General features: G+C 44.4%; 1 protein-coding gene across 1 annotated transcript in view; it reads right to left on the reverse strand.

Annotated features, from left to right (window-relative positions):
- LOC138516923 (RING finger protein 145-like) overlaps positions 1-22,015 on the reverse strand; it is a 332,975-nt gene that overhangs the window by 107,973 nt on the left and 202,987 nt on the right. Inside the window, exons 4-5 of the mRNA XM_069632386.1 lie at positions 13,262-13,497; positions 12,355-12,530 (exon numbers count right to left, since the gene is read on the reverse strand). Coding sequence (XP_069488487.1) covers positions 12,355-12,530; positions 13,262-13,497 — 412 coding nt within the window. The remainder of the gene's footprint in view (positions 1-12,354; positions 12,531-13,261; positions 13,498-22,015) is intronic.

Genomic DNA, 22,015 nt, shown 5'->3' on the forward strand with positions numbered 1-22,015 from the left:
ACCGTGGCGCTTGCGTTCGGGGCTCTTCTCCTGCTCCCTGCACGTGTGCCAGCGTCCGGAGCCCCGTCTCTGGTCCAGCTGGTCTTCGTCTGGGCCTTTCGTCCCTCCTCTCACTGCAGATCGAGTCATCTGGATCCTGGGACGATACGTGGCGCCAGTACCCTGCTCCGTTTGTTCTGGGGCTCAGGCGACGACACCACTGCGTCCGCCCATTAGCCTCGCCGATACTGCGCCGCAATGTTTGCGTCACGTAGCTCGCTGGTCTGCTCTCGTTTATGTTGCCCCACAATCTGCTTGCTGCCGTTTACGTTCGTATGCCTGGATATTTGTGTTTCTCCGGTCAAAATGCACCATCTCATCTCATTATTGCTGTGCGAAGCGGGAGCTACATGTTCATGCAGCCAGGTGTGTTGCTAGGTCTGGAAAAGATTCGGGGCTAAGCTAATTTTTGGACTGTCGTGACTGGGGGCTAGCTAACCTTTTTGGTTGTAACACTTGAGTTTCTATCTGGGGCTACAACCAAAAGACCCGAGGCTATAGCCCCGTCAGCCCCGCCTTCCCCCTAGTAAAGCCTCTGCAGGCAGCCATCTTCTCCATGCCCCCTAGCAGTCACCACACATATGTGTTTTAGTGCTCGATTTATTCTGCTTTGTTTTAAATCGCACAGAGGACTTTGTACATTATTTTATGTGAACTGTTATTTTATTGTGTAATGTTGAGTAAGAACAGCCAATAACAAAATACATTTTAAAAAAATAAAAAATAAAAAAATAAAATAAGTGGTTAGACAAATGGGTCCTAAGGCAGAGAGAAATGTGGTGTGAGGCTCCAAAGATACAGGGAAGGAACAGCTGAGGTGAAAAGAGGCAAGCCGGAATTTTGGGATATCCAATTAATGAACAGTTTTTCTGCAGGTGGTCCGTGAACCACGAACGATTGGAAGCTTTTACGCCACATGCACCAGATAAGCCTAGGTGAAGATCTTCTGAACGATACAGGCAAAATTGAATGGAACTCGGTAGAGGAAGCGTGTGCCGACACAACCAATAGGAGTGATTTGATCAAACAAGGTTTAATCTTCCAAAGTGCAGCCAATTGAAACTGACGTGTGTGAGCTGATGGGTTCATAAACAATGTAGAGGTAAAGCCAAGGCGCTTGGAGCACTGTAACAACGCTACAAATGGAGGATGGAGAGCTTAGCCAAGATTGAATGGGGAGTGTGGGGCGCAAGTGGCGCAAGTGGGTGTAAAGTAGCAATTATTTGGAGGGATTAAGCTCAAGGAATTGAAGGGTCATCACAATCCTCTAGCACGCTGAGGGAAATCACAATGGCAAACAATACTGTTAGTTCTGTACAAACATGGTTTCAGAAAACTGGTGGAGGAACTCCTTGCCCAGCTTCAGATCATCCATCTCAATTTAGATGTTAGGAACTCCTTGCCCAGCTTCAGATCATCCATCTCAATTTAGATGTTAAAAATGGTTTGGCACAGGACCACAGCCAGCAATGGGAGCTCCTACAGGGTGTAGGGAGGCCCACTAGGCCTCTCCCCTAAACACCCTATCCACATATTATCTATCATGAAAAAGGAAAACCAGCCCAGGACGAGTGCAGGTGTTCTGGAGTGCTCTGCCAGGATTGAAAGGGTGACACAGTGGTCTACCGTGTTGATGGGTGCTAAGAGGTCTAGGAGCACTAGGTGGCAGGAGACACCCAATCCCGTTTTGCCACTAAATTGCCCATCGCCTGTAGGCTTGCAGATTCACTGCCATAGCTAGCTGAAAAGACGGTTGGAGGAGTTTGAGACTGTAGAGGTGACAGACAGGCAAAGATGAAATACATTTTTGAAGACACTCTGGGAAGAAAGTCAGTAATAGAGTTTAGATCAGCGGAATCAAAGGATTAAAACAAAACATTAAAATGAGGGAACTGATCTCTGTTGCATTTGAATTATTTTAGTGTTCTTTCTGTGTGTGTTTTACTGTAGCCTTAGACCACTCTCACAAACAAAAAGAAGGTTGGGGTGCCCTAATGGACGGGCGGCAATGTGGGCACTAGTAATACATACATCAAAAGGGAGGAAACTGCTGCCACTTATTGATGCCAGTGAAGTTGATTCATACAGAATCTTATAGTATCAAACAATGGGTTTGGGTGATAGACAAATCCCAGTAAAGTAAATATATGCCAAAGAAAACAAAAACACAGCCGTAAATTCATGAAACTTGGAATTATTATTATTATTTTTTTTAATTCAACACACAATAGAAAGTATTTCATTACATCAGGAGCCGCAGTGTAGCAACACAGGACGAGATTGGACTCGCACATAGGGCCTAACAGGAGCCAAGACTGCCCCAAGGACAGCCACTACAAACGTTACCAGGACCCCACTTGGGGCTAACAGCTTTGTTCACATGCCTTGAGAAAAACCCTCCGGGTCGAAATACGTGTCGGCTGACCGAATTAGCGCACAAATGCCAAAGTAGTGTTTCCAAACACTAACTATTGTATTGAGAAAAACCACTCAGAATACCACCAATAAAAGCGAACCTGTATCGCATCAACTACCGTGTTAGAAAGATTTTTTTCAGAAATTTCAAGCAAGATAACCAGGAGTAAACACACTTTATCTGTATTTCATTACATGCTCTAAATGTACTCAACTTAAAATGATAGCAGCTCTGAATACATTTGCCATACCTTGAAACGTAGGTTTGTATTTTGAGTGTGGAAAGACCACACTTGAATCGAAAAAGAAAATAAGGTAGCAGTGTATATTAGTGGATAGAAAAGACCCAGTGTTGAGGAATTGTGGATGACTTAGGAGATGGTCATAAAGAATGAAAAAAGAGTGAGAGAATATAAAGCAAAACCAAAGAAAGCACAGCATCTATTTACAAATAGGACAAATTAATACAGCAGTTTAAGACTAAATTGAACTCTATACAGTTCCGATTCCATATTTTCGTCCTACTGACAGTAAGATCAGTTAGAAACGAGAGAACAGTACATTGCTTTATAAAAACAGCTTGAGAATAGTGCACTTCCTGTATTCAAATAAAAATGGAACAAATCCTGGAAGTGAACCCCCATTGGGTCTGCCAAAGCGGGTAGGGGAAACCGGAGTTGGAAAGATAAAAAGAAAGTCCACAGTTGGTGACGGTGGTTGTGACTGTTGGCCCACCGGTATCCCCTTGTGTTGTCGCGTTTTGGCAGCACATGTAAAAAGTTAAACCGCCTTCTTCGGGGCGTATTCTGAGGACCCTGTTGGAAATATGTGTGACAAATGGAGGCAAATTAGTGGGCTGTGTGTAAGTGGTGGCAAGTATAAGGTTAAGTCCGGAGAGGAACTGAAAAAAGTTGTTTGCTGGGCAATCAAAAAACCCAGCTCACGGCGGACAAATCACACCCGCCTAAGTTTGAGAGGTACAACATAAAAGGTAGAAGTTTTAATTTTTTTAATTTCATTTAGGGAGGAGGGGTAAAGGAGGAGTCGTCGTGAGAATTAAGCCACTGACCATAGAAAAGACTGAGGCACCAGCGATTTGAGTTAGTAAAATGCAAAACTTTAGCAAATTCCAGTCGAATCAAAGGCTCATCGTTAGCTTCATGATTCGGATGGGTAAGAGGATTAACGCCTCATCGGTCGACAGCGGTGTACCTCTGTCCTGGAGTAAAGGAGAGAGGAAACCAGTACTAGGCAGAAGAGATGCCTGGAGATGCCTTTTGTACTTTGGTCATTGATAGCCAACTAGCCCCATTAAAGCAGATAAAAAGGAGTGTAAGCTGCTACGACCTCCAGAAGCAAGCAAAGAGGAGGAGCGCTTCACATTTTGACACGTGAAAGTCATGTACAATTTTGTGAAAGCGTTGTTCTGCAAACCATGAGAGATTTTATAGAGGAAGAGGGCTGGGGAAGAATATAGATATGATAGGAAAGTATACCACTCTGTGGTTGGACCAACTGACCAGCATTGGGGTGGGTGGCTGGGACAATGGACAGCCAAGATGGGGCTAAAATCATCAAATCGTGGGTGTTGACACATTTGTGTATGGTCCACTGAGCAACTGAGGGAGATCAAATGACTGAAGGGCCATTTGGGCAGAAGGAGAGTTAAACTCAAAACAGGGTCAAAGGATTGGGACCTCTTTGTAGTCTTAGCACGTCGACTACAAAATCTAGAAAACTGGGTGTGTGAGAGGATATGGATAATAGTCTAATTCTATTTTAAACATTATTAACCTGCTCAGGCTGCAGTTATATCTCCAACTTTCAGTATTTGAGAGACCACTTCACCTTCTCTTTTGAATCTCTACATGTCCTTTGTCAATGAGCATGCCCTTTCTGACGTAACCACTGTATTTCCAAGACACTTTCTAGTAACCCCTCCTTTGCGGAAAGCCTGTCAAGTTGCTGTTTATCCTCTGACGGCCCAACTTTGTCTTGTATTTTGAGAGCTTTGCTGCGTTACCCTTCTCTCATTATCAATTACCCATATACTCTTTATCCCTTCTTTTTCACTGCCCAGCAGATGTTGGGGAATCCCACCATACAATAGCTCAGTGGATTAAAACACCTGCTTACAGCTAGAATCTGAGCAACAACTCTGATAGCCCTTCCAAGACAAAGTCATATACCATGGATTACAAGAAACAATCTCTATGTCGCTCTGTGCACGTAGATCACCACTAAAACTCATCCACTGAGTCAATGAAAGCCAGCGAAAACGTCTGCTCCAAGCCCCCCGGTCACACCTTCATGCTTACAAATGCTCCAAAATCCAGATAAGCAACTCCTAGGTATTCCATCACCACATCTCTCACAAATTCTGGTTGTACCCTGTAAACATGAACGTGTGATTAAGAACCACTGAAAACGGTTGTCAGAGTTTTGAGGTGGGCCATCACAGAACCTACGAGGGCCATCACAGAACCTACGAGACCCAATGAGGCCAGTCTAATGTTCTAACACAGGAATGTTATGTTTAATTGTAGGTAATGGCAGCTCTGAGCAGAAGAATTCTTGAACCGGTCTGTTCTGCACCATCAGCCACCATCTACCAAACGCATTTAAGTAACCACGCTACCTGATTTCCCTGTGCTTCGTGTCCACTCAGATTGCCCCACAAGCCGATCTCCAACTTCACAGAAGGACCTGCTGCTCGAGCCAACTAACTATCTCACCATGCATGCTCCACTAATTTTAATATTAGCTGCACTATGATTCGGCTCTTCCAGAATGATTACCCATATTTAGTATTCATTTTGAATGAAGGCAATGATGCACTTGAAAGTGTGAACATTTAAGTGTGTAATGATTTGCTAGAAGAAACAATGTACTGCCGCCTGAGAAGGGAGGCTGGTCCGAGGACACTGTAGTAAAACTGGCAAGAGAGATTGCCCCACTGAGTGGATAGTAAAAATTGGGTGCAAGGATAATAGTGGGGAGCTGGAGGTCATGGGGGGGCGGTACCTGCAGGTACAATCCTTAATTGATTAGGTCTGGAGTACGATAACCTGCCAGGTTTCTCCGAGCTCCGCCAGTATATCCTGGCAAAGGCACATCGGGTCTCTCATATCATGCTAGTAGAAGCCATCCCACCTGTTGGAAGAAAGATGGACACCAAACTGGGCAGGACAGATCTGTGGACGTCCAAATGACTTTGCCTAGTGAGTAAAATCACTGCAAAGCCAATCCCAGTGGACACAAATTTCTGGCCAAGCACGGCAGGGAAAGCATCAGTTCTGAGCTATTGTGCAAGAGGAAGAGGTTTTCTGCTGCGATGCTCTTCTGTGCCCTCCTGTGTGCAAATCTAGTCTGGAGGCCGCTTCGATGCTACAATGTACATTATTTGTTCGAGGCTTAGAAGGTTGTCGGAAATTGTTGGCTAGGCATGTACATTGTTTTACAGACTGGTCATGCCCATTTATCTGACTATTGTTTTTTCTGCTTCCTAGTGTTAGACGAAAGGGCTGTGGTTACTATCCAGCTAATGGTGCTGTGGAACGGTGCTGTTTGGAACAGAGAAAGGAGGCGCTGAAGATGGGCACCAAGGGGGCACTATAGGAGCAACATATATTCCAGTCCTCAGGCCTGGGGAGGAGGCTTCCAAGGGATGTTTGCGGGTAGGGGCCTGGCTGGACACCCCCAAACCCCTCTAACAGAGCGAGCATCAGGAGACCAAAGGGAGACAGGACAGCCCCCATCAGTATGAATGGAGCAGATCCTTACCATTTGTAAACTTGGGGGTGACTCCATTTAAAATGATGGATAAAAGGAGGTCTTCTGCAGCCATCCCACAGATCATTGTTGGAGCCACTACACCTATGAAGAAGTGCAGTCCACAGACGACTCGAGGACGACCGTTGCAGCCGACCTATATTGCCTCCAGCCAAAGACCCGATTAAGCACTGCTCCTCTCTCCCGAGATCCAGCAGGACCTTGTCAATGCTTCGTCCTCTGAACTCATGGGAACAAACCGTCCTCACCCCTACTTGAGGCACTGTGCCAGCTGAGCCTTCGGAAGTGTCTTTGGACCACGTGGTTGACAGACCAGCACTCTCATGGGCTACCTCACTGCAACGGCTCCCCCTGAAGGCACATCATCTTCTAATCCTGTTGCATCATCTACAAGACTGTCATCCTGAAATCCCCAAGTTACCTCACTGAGGACCTCAGCTTTTCCGGATGCCTGTGATCCACCGGAAGTAGGGAAATGTGCAGACTTCAATTACGACGGTGCAGTAAGGAAAGAAACAAAAGACAGGTCTCCCTGTCTATGATCCAAGACTCTGGAACCTCCTCCCAATCAACATCAGACTTGCCCTATCCGTTCTACAGTTCAGGAAAGAGCTCAAGAACTTCCTCTTCAATGGATGGCTCCTCCTTAACACCTACGTCTACACACCTGCACTCCCCAGCCTACCTGAAACTTGGTTATCTACTCTACACTGTCTCTACCCCCAGGTTGTTAGTAGATTCCTTGCTGCCCACGCATGCCCTCCTGTTAGATGCTGCTTCTTTTTTCTCTGCTTTCCTCACTGTGTTCTTCCCCCTAGGATTGTAAAACTCTGCATTGCTTCCCGAAGCTAGGTCAGCATTCAATAAATATCCTAAAAATAATAACCGGTGGCCATTTCATGTTCAACCTTGGAACTCTAATTTGTGGAACAAGTCGCCGGTTCCTGCCGTTTCAGACTTCCTCATTGAAGAGAAGCAGAGCCTGTTCCTTTGTTATCACCACAAGCATCGCCTGTTGCCAATTTACTGTGGCAACTCCCTCTGAAACTACCCTTCTTTAAGCCCCGGAGTTCTCCAGAGGTAGTCTGCTCCATCCTGTTGTGCCATGGGTGTACAAATGTCCAGTTTCCAGAATTGTCTCGTCAAGAGTCTAGAACCGCTATCTAGCTGATCCCAATCCAGACACAGAAAGGAACCACTGCACCCCCACCGCTGACATCCCCTAAATCGAATAAAGCATAGATGTAAGTGGGCACAGCAGATTCAGGAATCCCTGAAGTGGTTCATGAACAAATCTGTGTAAACTCCTAACCCCATCTCCCCCTGCCTGACTAAGATCAGTAGCGGTCTGAGGTCAAGGACCCCCCACCAGAGGGTAGAGCTTTGTATCTTTCAAGGAGGCTTAGAGGCTACCTCAACAATGGGGGAGATCTAGAACTTGGAGATCATGCGTCTGTTGTGGATGCACAAGGATTTGAAGGATGAGAGATCCTTTAGGTTTCAGATTTCGTGACACAGCTTTTCAAGGGTTCTGATCGAGCTATTGTTAATGGCAAGGTTGAGTGTGTACCAGGGTGCGGATGGTGTAACTTTGGTGCAACTAGACTTTAAAAGGCAGGTGGGTATCAATTGTTATTATGAAGTCGTTAAATGTAACCAGACATGCTGACGCATTCCCTGTAGTGGGCATCGTTGTGAACAGAGCATGCTCAATCACAGGTCGTTTAGACTGCCCTTTGTGTGCCATTTGAAAAGGAGTATTGCGGCATAATCAATCCAGTCGAGCAGATTCGAGCACAAGAAGCGCAGGGAAAAGGTGAAGTTGGGGTCTAGTGTATGGTCTTTGGCATGGATGGGGGAAGAGAACGATCTGCAACCCCAAAGGTATGGACTTAGCCTCGAATATAGGTGGATTCTAACTAACAGTATCATTACTATTAGAAGAGGCTCATTCTTTCCACGTTTTGTGGTATGATATTTATATTGTGGATGCCTTAACCCCACAGAAATGGCTAACTAAAGAGCCAAGTTTACCACCAAAGAAAACCAATGATGGGTTAACTAGCTTACGAATGTGCATCCACAAAGATAATCTTTCTACAAAAAGACAAAACTTACTCGGATTTAGACCCTAAATCAATACACCCATGAAAACTGGTCCGAAATATCTTCGGCCCACCACAACGTCAATCGAGACTTGTAGGTTTTGTCCCGAGGAGATAACGTTCCATCTTGCTCCATCCTTTCATGGATTTTCAGAGGGCATTCCCATTTATTTAACAAAGGTCACAGTGTATTAAACATATTGAAATTCGATATCCTTTTACTTCAAGAAACATGGTTGTTGACTACGCCTTTTCTTGACGGGTATTTTATTTTTTCACATCTTGCTATTAAAGGGTCGTCCATCAGAGTGTCTCTTGACCGATATACGTACGATTAAAAACATGAAATGTACCTTGTGTGAGACAATTATGGCCAAGATTCTTGCTGTTAAGTTAACTTGGGGAGTTATAAAAACTAATTCACGTCATGAACTGCTACTCCTAAACATTTACCGCAACCACACAAAAATGAAAATGTATGAATTCTTGATTGAAAATCCTAGATATGTGGTTTGCGATGTTCAGGCTGCAGGAGATTTTAGCGTGCATTGTTAACTCCAAGCTCTGAGTCCCACACTAGGGATGCTAAGTTAAGAGGCAACAAAATCAAGAATTTCATGCATATTTCATGCCTTTTTATGGCCAATGGCCATCTGGGGAATGATACCTCAGCCCCACCAACCTGGCCTCGAGGTTCAAGCTCATCAATAATCGATTAAATGTTTCTTTAAAAAATGTTAGATAACATTTGTTTAAGTTCTTCCGACAAATCAGTTCTCTCTACGATACTTAAATTGAATTTGGTTATATCTACTATAAACATACACCAATTTGGTGATTAAGAGCCAGGAAAATAGGATCTCTTGGGTCCCTTGAACAATTACCAAATGTAACAAAACCAACTCTGCATTACAGGGGGATTTAAATCAGTTGGAGCTTTCAAAAGTTCCAACAAAACCTAGAAGTATTTATGCATTTATAAAAGAAAATGCTAAACCCTTTGAGCCTGGAACACATAAACCACATCATTTACATCAAACAACAGTAGCCAAGAAAAGGGAATTAAAATCACCTCTCCGACAACTCTTTAATCTGGCATAAAGCTCTGAAAGTAAAATATAAACATTGGCTAAAAGCAAACCATCCAGTACTCAAAGAGATGCTTAGACAATGATGAAATCCTGAATCCCTCTAAATTAAAAAATTCTTTGGCAACATGGGACAAGTCCTTTCAACTTGAAGAACAAACTAATCCCATTACCTAGATTACAAAGAGGACGCATTTTATACAAAATAATTTCAAATTCATTACATGCTAATTTTGCTTACTCTTCAGAAAATAAGGTCAACTGGTCCTTATCTTTTGAAGTAGAATGGTGTAAAAGTAAAGTCATCCTGATCACCCACACTAGATGAGATGTCAATGACGGTATTCCAATCCTGAATTAGGGTTGAAAATATAGTTTTTAATTATTTGTTATTATTCTGTCTTTTAACAAAACTCCCATATCTTGGAAAACCTCAACCACTACCCCCATCTTTAAGAAGGGAAACAGTGAACAGCTTATGAATTACAGACCCATAGCTCTCCTCGACTGCTAAAGCAAGATCTTTGCTGCAGTCATCCTTAAAAATCTTATGGAATGGATCCATACGAGATTTATATCAATCTGGTTGTAGACCTGGCCTGGACACCTCTTTGTACAGCTTTATAATCTCACTCATCCACCAACAAACTTTAAATGTTTTAAAAGAAATCTATGTGGCTTTTATAGATCTTGCCCAGACCTTTGATGGAATAAACCAGGAGTGCACAACTTGTTTTGTTGGAGGACTGAATGTACCACACAAGTCCCATACTGTGAGCCGAACTTTCAATGCAAATGTGCTTGTGCTAGGGTCACACATTTGAGATAAAACATGTTTTTTAAGGAGTCATTTTTATGACTTGTTTACTGTACGACTTTATAGACAGCCCTTGATGCACAGATCAAAGACATAAACTGGACTACAGAGGCTGCACACACCCCATAGGACACTTAGTGACTGAATGGCTTTGGGCCAGGCAACACCTCATCATTACCTTCATGTGACCTGTAGGGCCATGGATAATGTCCTAAAGGGTTGCATTGTGTGCACTACTGGAGTAAACTGATCCGAACTCTGGGACAAAGGATTGAAAATGGGTTGTCTGCCTTCTGTAGTTAATATTCTAACTATCTACACACAGATCCAGATAAAGATCGGTTTGGATTTCAAAGTGATGCTGTCAGAAACCAATCGCAATAAATCGAGGATCATGTCAAGGTTGCATCTTGGCGCCAACCCTGTTCAATGTACAGATCTAGGCTTTGAAGTGCCTTATCAAACTGTATCTCATATCTCCTGAAGTTGGGGTCTCTTCCACTTTCTCATCTGGTGTACCCGGATGATAAAGTGGTTTTGGATCAAACCCTTAGGAGAACTACAAAATCTGCTTATACCTTTATGATATGATAGGTTATATATAACGCGCTTAATACCCAGAGGTTTCTAAGTGCAGACCCGGGGAGCGAATCTGTGGTGCATTGCGTCATCTTGCTTCCAAGGCGAGCACGCCGCCCCTGAGCTATACTCCCGTGGCCTTTACTTTCAGAACTTTATCAATCATATATTTTTGTAAATTCTTCAAAAATGAAAGCACTTGGTTTCAATTCAATGATAAACAAAACAAAATAACTAAGCTCATTTGGTACATTGACAAGGAACAAGTTAACAGAGTGAACGTTGAAAGTATCTCAGGGTTAATATACACCAACATATCGGAAACAAAGCAGTTCTCAAAGAATTACTTACTAAATCTTTGATATTCACATCGCAAATCAGAAATCGGTCTAAAGTATGGAATATTTTCCACCCTGGCTCTTATTCAATCCTATAAAGGGAAAATTGTTCCTGGTTTAACCTTTGGAGGAGAAACTAGACCCTCTAAAACTCTGAAACTGATTGGCAAAGAGTGGAGGGTAACTTATGGAGGTGAGCTTTGAACCAGGCCAAAGGAAGTACCGATTCCTGTCCTTCAATGCGAGTTTGGTTTAAAATCTCTCCAATCTTATACACATTGGACGGTGCGATTGATTTATTCAAAGGTTTTGAACCCTCCTTTTAACATCCTGTCTGTCAAACTGTCTTAAGTAAACAGTCCTGTTCAGTATTCAATTCCTGGAGAGTAACATCTGCACTATTGAAGTTTCTGGGTATTGGAGAATAAGATTTGTTGGAACGTCCTAGCAGAGTAAATAAAGAATGAATAAACCAGATATATTGGATTCAAACAAGATCTGAGAATATGAATTACAAATTATTTTATGTTTCCTGTTTGTGAGAAAAAAAGAGCTGGGAAATGTCCCTCTACATACAAGGAAATCTCAAAGTAAGTGCTGGAGAATGAACTTCCAAAGACTCAGAATGAATTTACATATTTCCGCAAAGTAACCGGTATAAGAGCCGATCTTCCTCACACGCAGAATATGCAGATTTTGGTGGGACAATTTCCACGACTGAAACATTAGAACATCTTACAATGAATTGCCTTTTTTACAAACCAAACAAGAATTATATTTAAAAAAAATGTCTAGAGAGTATCAACCTTATGGCTCCAGAAGCAATCTTGTATAACATCTGTGTGGCAAATCGTTGCCCTCGAGAATAGCAACAAAGAATGTTATTTCTGATATTCTAGAGTTAAAATAAGATTGATGCACGATGATAGAACATTGTGTGACCTTGTAGGTCTCCTTGATGAATTATATGAAATGTATTGGCTAACCTTTTTTTGTAACTATTATCTTAGTAAGGCTAAATAAATCTGTTTACTTATTGCATGTCACAATTTTATTGTTTGTTGATATGAACATTTTTAACTTTTCTACTGTAATGTGTGAAAGGTTTTTTGTAAACTAGATCACACAAAACAAATATATAAAATAAACACCCATCATCATCTAGTAGCAGACATTGGTACCTGTTAAGAAAGATGAAGAGGAGTCCTTGCTGGGTGAGCGGGCTGTTGCGAGAGCTCAGGAAGAAGTACACCTGAAGACTGTACATCACCAGCCAGAAGACTAGGAAAAGAAGGGGTACAGCCAGCTGGGTCCATAGCATCATTGCCAGAGCTACAAGCCTGTACACCTCGAGCACCTGTGAAGTCAACAAACAGACGCTCACCAGGCCATTCCAAGAATAGTCAATGAGCAGTGCAGCATGGATGTATCATGAAGTGAACATGCACACATTAACCCAGCACAGAGGAGAGGATCCAGCATAAAACTATGAAAACAAAGCAAACAAAAGTGCAAAGAGTCGCAGATGCAACAGTCAAGCAGTGAGGGGGGTAGAGGGCGCTTGCCAAGCAGTGTGGAGTAAGAGATGGGCCTCAAACACCAAACCACTCACATCCAGTCTCACAATCAGATTTGCAGTGTGCTGTCCTTTTCCAAATGTGTATTGCTATAAACTTCCTAAGAAGCAATCCCACAATTATTATCAAGGCTGAGTCTTCAACATGAAAATCTTGGGTGGGGTCACAGCATTAAGGTCGGACCTTGCTTCGCTCCAGTCAGCATCACTGAAAATCGGTTATCTCTAAATTCAACAAGAGAAGACTGCTCCAGAATAAAGAAACATGTTTTGCAAACTAGCCTAACTTGGAACTCCCTTCAATTTCCAGCACTTTCCCCCCGCTATTGTTGCCCAACATCCTTGATGACCAGTCTTAAATACTGGTTAGGAGTAACTTCTATTGTTTTTTCAGTAGTGAGAATGTAAAGAAAAAAAGAGGCAAATAAGTGTAGACGAGCAGCAAGGACAGAGAAGGGAGAAGGCCGCCAGCTTTGTGTTAGTCCCAAGATGCTCTAGAGCCAATGCCTTACCTGTACCACCTCTCTGCATGCAGTCTTGGCAAGCTTCAACGGTACGAACAGGTTGGACGCCACGACATACACCACCTGTAGGCTGGTGAGGATGGTGGCAAATGTATTCACCACTGGAAGGGTTTGAAGAGGGATGCCACACAGTCGAGCCATCAGTGGGAGCATCGGTGCCGAGAACAGCCACACCTGCCTAGTCTTCATCAAGAGGGAGCAGAGTGTACTCACGATCACTTGACCTGTGGGTCAGGAAGGAGGGAGGAAGGGAGGGGAAACCCTTTATCAAAGTTTCTACACTGGTAAAGACAGCAGAACTAAAAACTGTCCATTTGTCTACTAAAAAGGATTTGATTTTTAGGCTACTGTAGTACCCGTCCTTAGGGCCTGGTGCCACACTGGTACATGAACAAACACACACACACACACACGAAAAATGCCAAATGCATGGACACATGAGTTCAGGACTACTATCCCAATATATTAATTCTCGACTCGTACTGTCTACTGAATTCCCCATGGCTTCATTTTTCCTGAGTATGATGAAAGCTCCAGTCTGGTTATGGGCATCAGAAGGTGGTGAATCTGGGGGCTGGTTGCCACCCTGAGCCAATGGATGATGGTTCATGGGATGGTATGGGAGGGATACTCCCTGGTCACCCCACTTTGATCGCCATCAACTGGCAGAAGGCAATCACAAAGCCACACCACAGGTCAGTATATGGGGGGAGGGGTTAGATTTTACTAACCCCACTAATTGAAGAGCATTCGAGCAGGCCAGCACTACCAAGCATTTTGAAGACCTTGCAAGGCAGTACTGGCACCCCCTGTTATGTTATGTGTTCACTTAACGTGCCGATAGCCCGCAGGCATCAGGGCGCAGGGAAAACCAAAAAAGGTAAAATTCAAATAATGCTCTCCGTCCAGCTAGGTCTGAGGGTAGTGACTAAGACAGCAGGAAGCTCTCAGATTAGTATCAAAACTCTATGAGAGAGCGACAGACAGAGGGAGAGAGAGAGAACACAGTGGGAGCGAGGCAGAGGGAGGGAGGCACAAAGAGAGGGAGGGAGGCACAAAGAGGGGGAGCGAGGCACAAAGAGGGGGAGCGAGGCACAAAGAGGGGGAGCGAGGCACAAAGAGGGGGAGCGAGGCACAAAGAGAGGGAGCGAGGCACAAAGAGAGGGAGCGAGGCACAAAGAGAGGGAGCGAGGCACAAAGAGAGGGAGCGAGGCACAAAGAGAGGGAGCGAGGCACAAAGAGAGGGAGCGAGGCACAAAGAGAGGGAGCGAGGCACAAAGAGAGGGCGAGATGGAGAGAATGGCCAGAGATTGTGAGAGAATCAAGTGACAGTAGTACCAAAATAAGGACAAAAGGGCCAGGAGGAGGTTGCTACATCTGGACAGGATATTGCAAATCAAGAGGAGTGGTAGGAGCCATGGCAGAGGAGGAAATGACAAAATCAGAAGAGAATGTGGTGCAGAGAAAGTAACATCAGAGGAGAGAGTCATCCGGAGGAGGAAGAAGACGCCACAAAGAGGAGCCTATTGTTTGTGTGGTACAAATGATGTTGGTAGTATATCATCAGTGGAGGAAGAGCAAATGCAATGCACAGAGGAGATGGCTTAATGAGGAACTACCACAAACAGAGAAACCGGAATAGACCAGGGGGTCCTAAGAGGTGAAGATAAGAACCTATGGAGGCAAGGGCAAGAATAAAGTAAAAAAGAGAACACGTAGATAGCCAGAGCAGGAAGGATCCAGCGGACCCAGTGGGCTCTAAGCAGGACCAGGCAGTGGGAGGTGGAATGCGATGGGGTTAGGGAGATTACTATAAGATCAGAGAGAAGGGACAAGAGAAACTAGGAGTAAGGCCTCGACCAGGCCACACCCAGGGTACCATCTCTAGCTCTCTCCACCAGTTACATCGACTCACCTGTATGCTCACGAGGCTTAACACCAGAGTTAATCAAGGCAGATGGCCTACATATATTTCGGACCAGCAGGAGGGTTCAGGTCACCCTAAAGCCTGCAATACCAGGATGGGTGGGGTAACCACTACGGGGAACCAACTGGGACATTTGGAATCAGAGGGTAGGAAGGCCTGGGAACTTAAATCCAAGGAAAAAAAGATACTTGGCGGATGCCTGTAGCAAACCAGACCCAATCACATTCAAGGAGAACCATGCTGACCTTCATTTTGTTTTTGAAGATCTTATTGGAGTTTCCAAGTCTTGTGATAAACCCCTCCATTAAAGATTGTGTACTAAAACAAGGGGTAAAAGCCTTCTGTGAGTCAGTCGCCACCACACTTCTTTCCATGCACACAACTGACTATTTCTTAATCATCAAGAGGCGACTATAACTTGTCAATGGCTACTCACATTTTTTAGGTCTGCTATAACATATGGTCTCTAAATCTTTCTTGATCCCAAATGTTCCTATTCCCTCGTGACAAGGTCCGACTACTGGCCTTTAATCTTGACTCTTCTGGTCCATGGCTACGCTACGACTTTGCTGGCATAAGCAGTATGGGAACCATGATCAGAGGGAACATGCTCTGTTCCCTTTACTTCAGCCATAAAACAGTGTCAGCACTTACCTCGTCACATTCACTTCAGACATTTACTTCGTCTGCATCTTCACACTGTGAAGGTGGCAAAAGATGTGGCTTAAGGTTAGCTAAAGATTAGGGTTGGGGTCAAGTGGTGGCAGGGGAGAAGAATATGGTGTAGAAAGGATGGGAGGTATAGGGGGTTCCGCCTAAAATTACTAGTAGAAGTGAAAGACGGGAGAAATGAAGATATGGAGGAGTAAAAGCCTCAAAGTGAACGTATGGTGAAGTGAACACAGGAAAAGTAAAGACATGGATCTATTTTGTCCACAGCCAACAGGTAAAAAGCTTATTTGGCTTTTGCTGCCTCTGCCTGACGTATGCCACTCTGAGTGGCTGCGAAGCATGTGTAAGGCATACCTACTTTGCATGAAAGGTTGGGATAGCCAGTGGGCATAGAAATCTTCGCCCCTTGGTGGTTTCTTCCATTGTCTCTGGAGCTCTTGATTATTCTAACTCTTTGCATTGGGCTCAACCTGCATATCTCTTTTACTGTATTCAGAACGTGAAGCAACTCTAGCTGCAGTATTCTGCAAGTACTCCTTTTCGTGTTTCTATCCATCCTATGCTTGCTTCTCTTCACCGGCTCCCTGTCTTGAAACACGTGAAATTTAAAGTGCTATGCACTGGCCCAGAGATGCTGCATGTTAAGTTTCTGCCTTATATTGCGTCACGCTCATTGTACTCTGCTATTTCTTTTTGTATTCAGGTCCCACATTTTCAGCGCTCACGACTGGGGGCCGTGCCTTTTCTGTTGCAGCTGTGCAGCTCTGTAACTACATTCCTCTTTCTCTCCACACCACTCGGGGCCATTTGTATTTGTTTTGTGCTCTGAAGACCTTTTTATTTATATAAGTATTTGTTCTCCCTCCTATCCAGTTTTATAGAGCATTGATGGGCTTGTCAGTGTAGCTTGTACTTTGTAGAAATATGAAACGTATCATGTGTACCAAGCTGGCCTCCCACGAAGGCCGACAACAAAGGCCTTAATTCCCTGTCTGGTCCCATCGTGCCGGGGAAGGCTGCAGAGAGGCTATGCTTCCAACCAAGGTCCATGCTTATACTCCCCTAAGGCAGTATAGCTTATCTCACAACAGCCAAAAACCTCCCGCTCCACTCTGCTATCTTGCCTCCCACCTTCCTCCTGCCCTGCTCATTTCCTCATTTGCCCAATACGGCCACTGTAACCCTCCATATACTCTTAGGACCACCTAATGCAACACCGGACTAACCAGCCTTTTACAGCATTACTGTGTCTTGCCTCTGTAACGCCAGACAAGCCCGTCTGACAGCGAGCACTAACCCCCTGTCATGCATACTATTGCAAGCCCATGTTTCCCCAAAGCAGGAACCTGCACCTGCGGGCACGCACAAGTACAACCAGCTTGCACTATTGCACGTCCCACGGCACACACAGTGTACACACCCAAAAAGGCATTGAGGCAAGCACCCGCGGCATCTGCCCCTTTAGGCTTGCACTTGCCTCACCTACTAATATTCCATCAGACTTTTCCCCAGCCTACACTGAGCCGCCTCCAACCTAGCCCCAACCAACATATTGCAACCTACTGTAGAGGAGCAGCCAACTGCCCCTACAGGAAGTCCGGCCCACCCCTACTAGCTGTATGCTGGCAGCCAGAAATTGTGCCATGCTCGACACCATTTTAGTAAGTTCAAACCATGAAGAGAAGGGCTGAAAGATGTGTCGCAGCAGAGAATTAGCTGGGAGCATGGAATAAAGGAGAAGGCCTATCTGATCTGGTCTGGCGTCAAGACTGGAAGCAGAAGACTGGTTATCTATTCTTGGCAGAGAGTGTGAGAAGCCGATTCATTCCTTGTTAAGGTGCAAAAAAATGAAAAACACACCAAGAGTGCCAAGTTTACTAATTCAAGATCATTAAATGCTGCAAAATGGGCCCAATTGCGGTCTCCTGTCACGTGAGCCCAGGATGAAAATAGAGTTGGGCACGCAGTTCTAGAACTATGATAAGCGTGTGCTCATACTCTCTTATAATCTCATACGAGAATACATTGCAAGGCCAATTTCAAAGACAATCTGCATGGCAGAAGGCATGGTTGATGAGAAGTTAGGCTAATTGGGTGGGGAGGTGCAGACCAGTCCAACCCCTGACACCTGGGTATGAGCGTACGTGCTGCTAGTGAGCCGAATGTTCCAGAAGGGCACAAGCATGCCAACCAATTGTAGAGGGCCATATAACGAAGGGCCTTATATAGTTTGAGAGCCAATAGTGTACCGTGTTTCTAATAACTGATGAAGATAACGTTCACTAGGGGTGGGCATGAGTTGTCCAACTGACTGTAGAGACCCAATCACAACCGACCCCTTATAGAAAGTATGCTTAGATGTTCCCATTGAGCCAACCACAATCCCCCATAGGTTTTTCTTGTGTGCCACGTATTAAGATGTCAAGTATGATGAGTTTTTACTATAAAAGTGTTGTTTTTATGAAATGCTTTGAGAGAATGCTGTGTGACATCTGTTGTAATTCCCTGTTTTAGACAATTGATAATAAAACAGTAAAAGGACTTTGCCATCTTCCTGAGTTGGTTTGATTATTAGCCGTACAGAGTTACTCTGCTTCACATTCACCTACATGGCACGCTACCTGCTAAAGGACCCTAAACTCACATGGTAGCAATGGTAGGATGGTTCAGACCCATCGACCAGTTTGATCCAGAGTTCCGGACAATCAGACATCCTCTGCCATCTAGCCGGAAGATCGCAGGGTTTCCTGTGGAGAGCGGCCAAAAATAAATCTTGCATGAAAAACCGAGACGGTGGACAGGGTCCTTCTTTGACGAAATCCCTACCTGGTTTCCACGGGCGCTCTGTGAACGGAAGGCAAAATTGGTCGGTTGTAGGAGGAGACGATACCAAAGGCCTCAAGTCAAACGACTTGAATGATGAGTAGACTGAGGGAAGTGGCAAATTAAGAAGACGGGATTGTGGTAATTTAAAAGTAACGGAAAATATTGTGTGGAGATAGAAGCACCAAGAGGCCTGACCCAAACGGGTCTAGAAGAAGTAATCTCACACTCTAGCGAGAGTCACTAGGCTACGTGTGAACAGGTTCACATAAAGAGATGTGTTAAATCCTGCGACATGATATTTGATAAAGTGTCAAGGAGTAAAAGGGTGATCACTGAGTATTTTTAGTAAATGTGTAAAGTCGACTAGTCTGTCTGTGTTATGTGTTGAAGAAGTGACAAAAGTTGTAAAGGAATTGAAACAAAGTTAAGGAGTTAAAAAGACTATCTAGGAAAGTGGTTGGTACCAATCCAGAGATCGAGATAATTGGAAAGGTAGAGGCTTGAGGGGCGATTGTTGGAAAGGGCTCATATTTGTTGTTTTAAGAATATTGAAAAGTGGCGAAAAGATTTTATAAAACTTGGTAAGTATTGACAGTCAATTGAGACTCGTGACACTGGGAGACACTTCCCGATGCATTTATGTAAGACATTGCCAAAACACATGCCGAAGCTCAAACAGTATAGTGCGGAATGGGTGAAAGGCACAGCAAATGAGATGTTCATGCAGTGGCCACAAGGGGGGGGATCACTGTCAAAAGCCGTATTACAACACATGACCGCATACTTGACCACTGCGTACACAGGGAAGAAATTGGAGAAAATATTAGCGATTCCAGAGCTTTGGAAAAAGAAATAGGAAGAAAGGGAAAATCCTCCACCTGAGGAGTGGATGCTTAATCAGTGTAAGGAGGAAAGTGTTGAGCCCTCAGCTCCCCTTACCTCGCCTGAAGTAAAAGGTGCTGATGGGGAAGAAGTAGGGTTGTACCCTCTAAAGGAAATGAATGCAGCGACGGGGTATAGTAATCCAATATACGAACCACCCACTAATAGCAGCGATGATAGTCCAGAGGCGAGTAAGAGAAAAGAGGATATCTTTACAAGATAAAGAAGAGAAGAGTGAGCGAGCAAACGCATCGACAGAATTAAAAAGAGATTAACAGATGGAAAGGGGAAAAGGACAAAGCTGACGAGGTAACACTCATGCAGAACGAATGGATGGGAGGACAGATTGCTCAAGCCAGATGGGAAAAGCATCGAGAAAGTAAGGTAGAGAAAAGGACAAACAGGATAGAAAAGACAGCGAGAAAAGAGGTTGTAGGAAGAGGAGCATAAAAGAAGAGCAAAGAGCGACAAGAACAGATGTATCAGGAGGAGCAAGAGAAAAAACAGGAGCTGGCAGAGGATCAAATAAAGCACGACAATAGGAATCGAGCAATAGAAGATGGAGATAGAAAAGAAAGGTAGGGAGGAGGAGGAAGCGCAGAAATTACAGGACAAAAGGATACAGAGACCAAGAGAATAGGAGGTAGGGGGAGCAGACATGAGGAGAGAAGAGCGAAGACAAGAAGAGGAAAGAATTAGAAGGGAGGCGCAAAAACAATGAATTAGATGAAGAGTTAGAACGAAGAAGGAGACAGCAGGACTTTGAGATTAGCCTTTTTCGCAAGGAACCAGTAGAGCCAAGCCCAGCAATACGATGGGACAGAATAAAAGAGTTTCTTCCGGACGTTGCTCCCTTTAACGGGTCATCCAGAATAGTATTAGTAGAAGAAAACTTTGATACAGGAGGAAGTATGGGAGACAGGATTGATGAAGCCTATCAATAATTAATGGAAGGTAACAAATCTGGAAACCGAGGGAAGGGAGATCAGTCCATAGTATTCCAATTGTGAAGCAAAGAAGAAACTCCCTATAGCCTTGAGCACAGAGCATTATCCTTAAGCAGACTGAAATTAGATATGGGTGAAGGGGATGAGACTCACACTAGTTGGGGACTAGACTAGTCAGATGAGGAAAGAGAATCATGGGGAAGAGGGAGGACGCGCGTGCGCCCCAAAGGTAAGCCTGAAGACAGACAAGGAAGTAAGATGGTCCAATCTACAGCAACCCAAGGATAGGACGCCAGATGCCATAGCATATCCAGAGCATCCCAGAGGATGATCATATAGTGAGAAGGGAGAATCACTGCCATACGTGAGCCTGTTAAGATCGCTACCAGTAAGGATACGACAGGGACATTTGTCCCTGCCATAGTTAGGCGATGGGTGCCGACTGCGGAAAAAGGGGAAACAAGACCACACTATATTCCATGGCCGCAGATGGATAAGGATAATTTAAAGTGTAAGCTCCCGAGTTTGAGTTCGGGTGCTGGGAAATGGATATACGAGTTAGAAAAAAATTACACGAGGAAATACACTGGCCACAGGGGACATGAAGGGTCTCTTGGCAGCTATTCTTGGGATGACAGCTGATGACATATGGAGGAGAGCAAGCTATTCAAGTGTGACAGCACAAAACACAGCACAACCGAGCGCCATTCAATAATTGCAGGGCAGATGTTTGGAGGGCTCTCGAGGTGCAGTATCCAGACACATCAGATATAGGTGCAATCATGACAAGGAAGATGAAGACCGTATTGCTTACATTCAGAATATTCAAGAGTTCTGGCAACTTGAAACGCACGAGCCATGGGAAAAACCAGTGGCATTATTTTACCACATTTTATGTCTGGGGTTGCCCGAGCAAGTACAGAGGCAAATAAAGAAACAAGTGGGAATGGAAGCAAAGCCGTGGGCTGAAATACAATTGACGATAGTGCATCACTGTCGGCTAATGCAGGAGAAAAACAAGAAAGGTGAGTCTAAGAAAATTGAGGAAGCCAAATTGGTGCAGAGAAAATGGTCTTAATTTGACATGGAACGGGTATGGACAAGCAGAGAAGGATTGGGAATGCAGCAAGCAGTGGGTACATCACAGGCGAATAATGAACGCCCGATGTACCAAGGAGGGAATGGGTTCATGCCACGAGGCAGAGGTGTGGGCTGTAGAGGTAGGGGTGGATTCCAAAACAATCAAGGTGGATTTCAAAATGCGCAAAATGAGAAGAAAGCGCAAGAAGGATTCACCCAAGGGGGACAAGTCAGGCTGCCTCCTAGTATGTTGGACTTGTAGGATGACGGTACACATTGCACGGGTATGTGGGAGCCAAGGGAATGTACAGAATGTCCAATTTTCAAGAGGGGGGGCAGCTTATCCTTCACCATATAAAAAACTATGGAAGGGTTTGCCCAAGATCAGACAGTTTATCAGACACAAGT

This window comes from Ambystoma mexicanum, chromosome 6q (assembly GCF_040938575.1).
Source record: "Ambystoma mexicanum isolate Mex_15411 chromosome 6q, UKY_AmexF1_1, whole genome shotgun sequence".
Lineage (NCBI taxonomy): Eukaryota > Metazoa > Chordata > Amphibia > Caudata > Ambystomatidae > Ambystoma > Ambystoma mexicanum.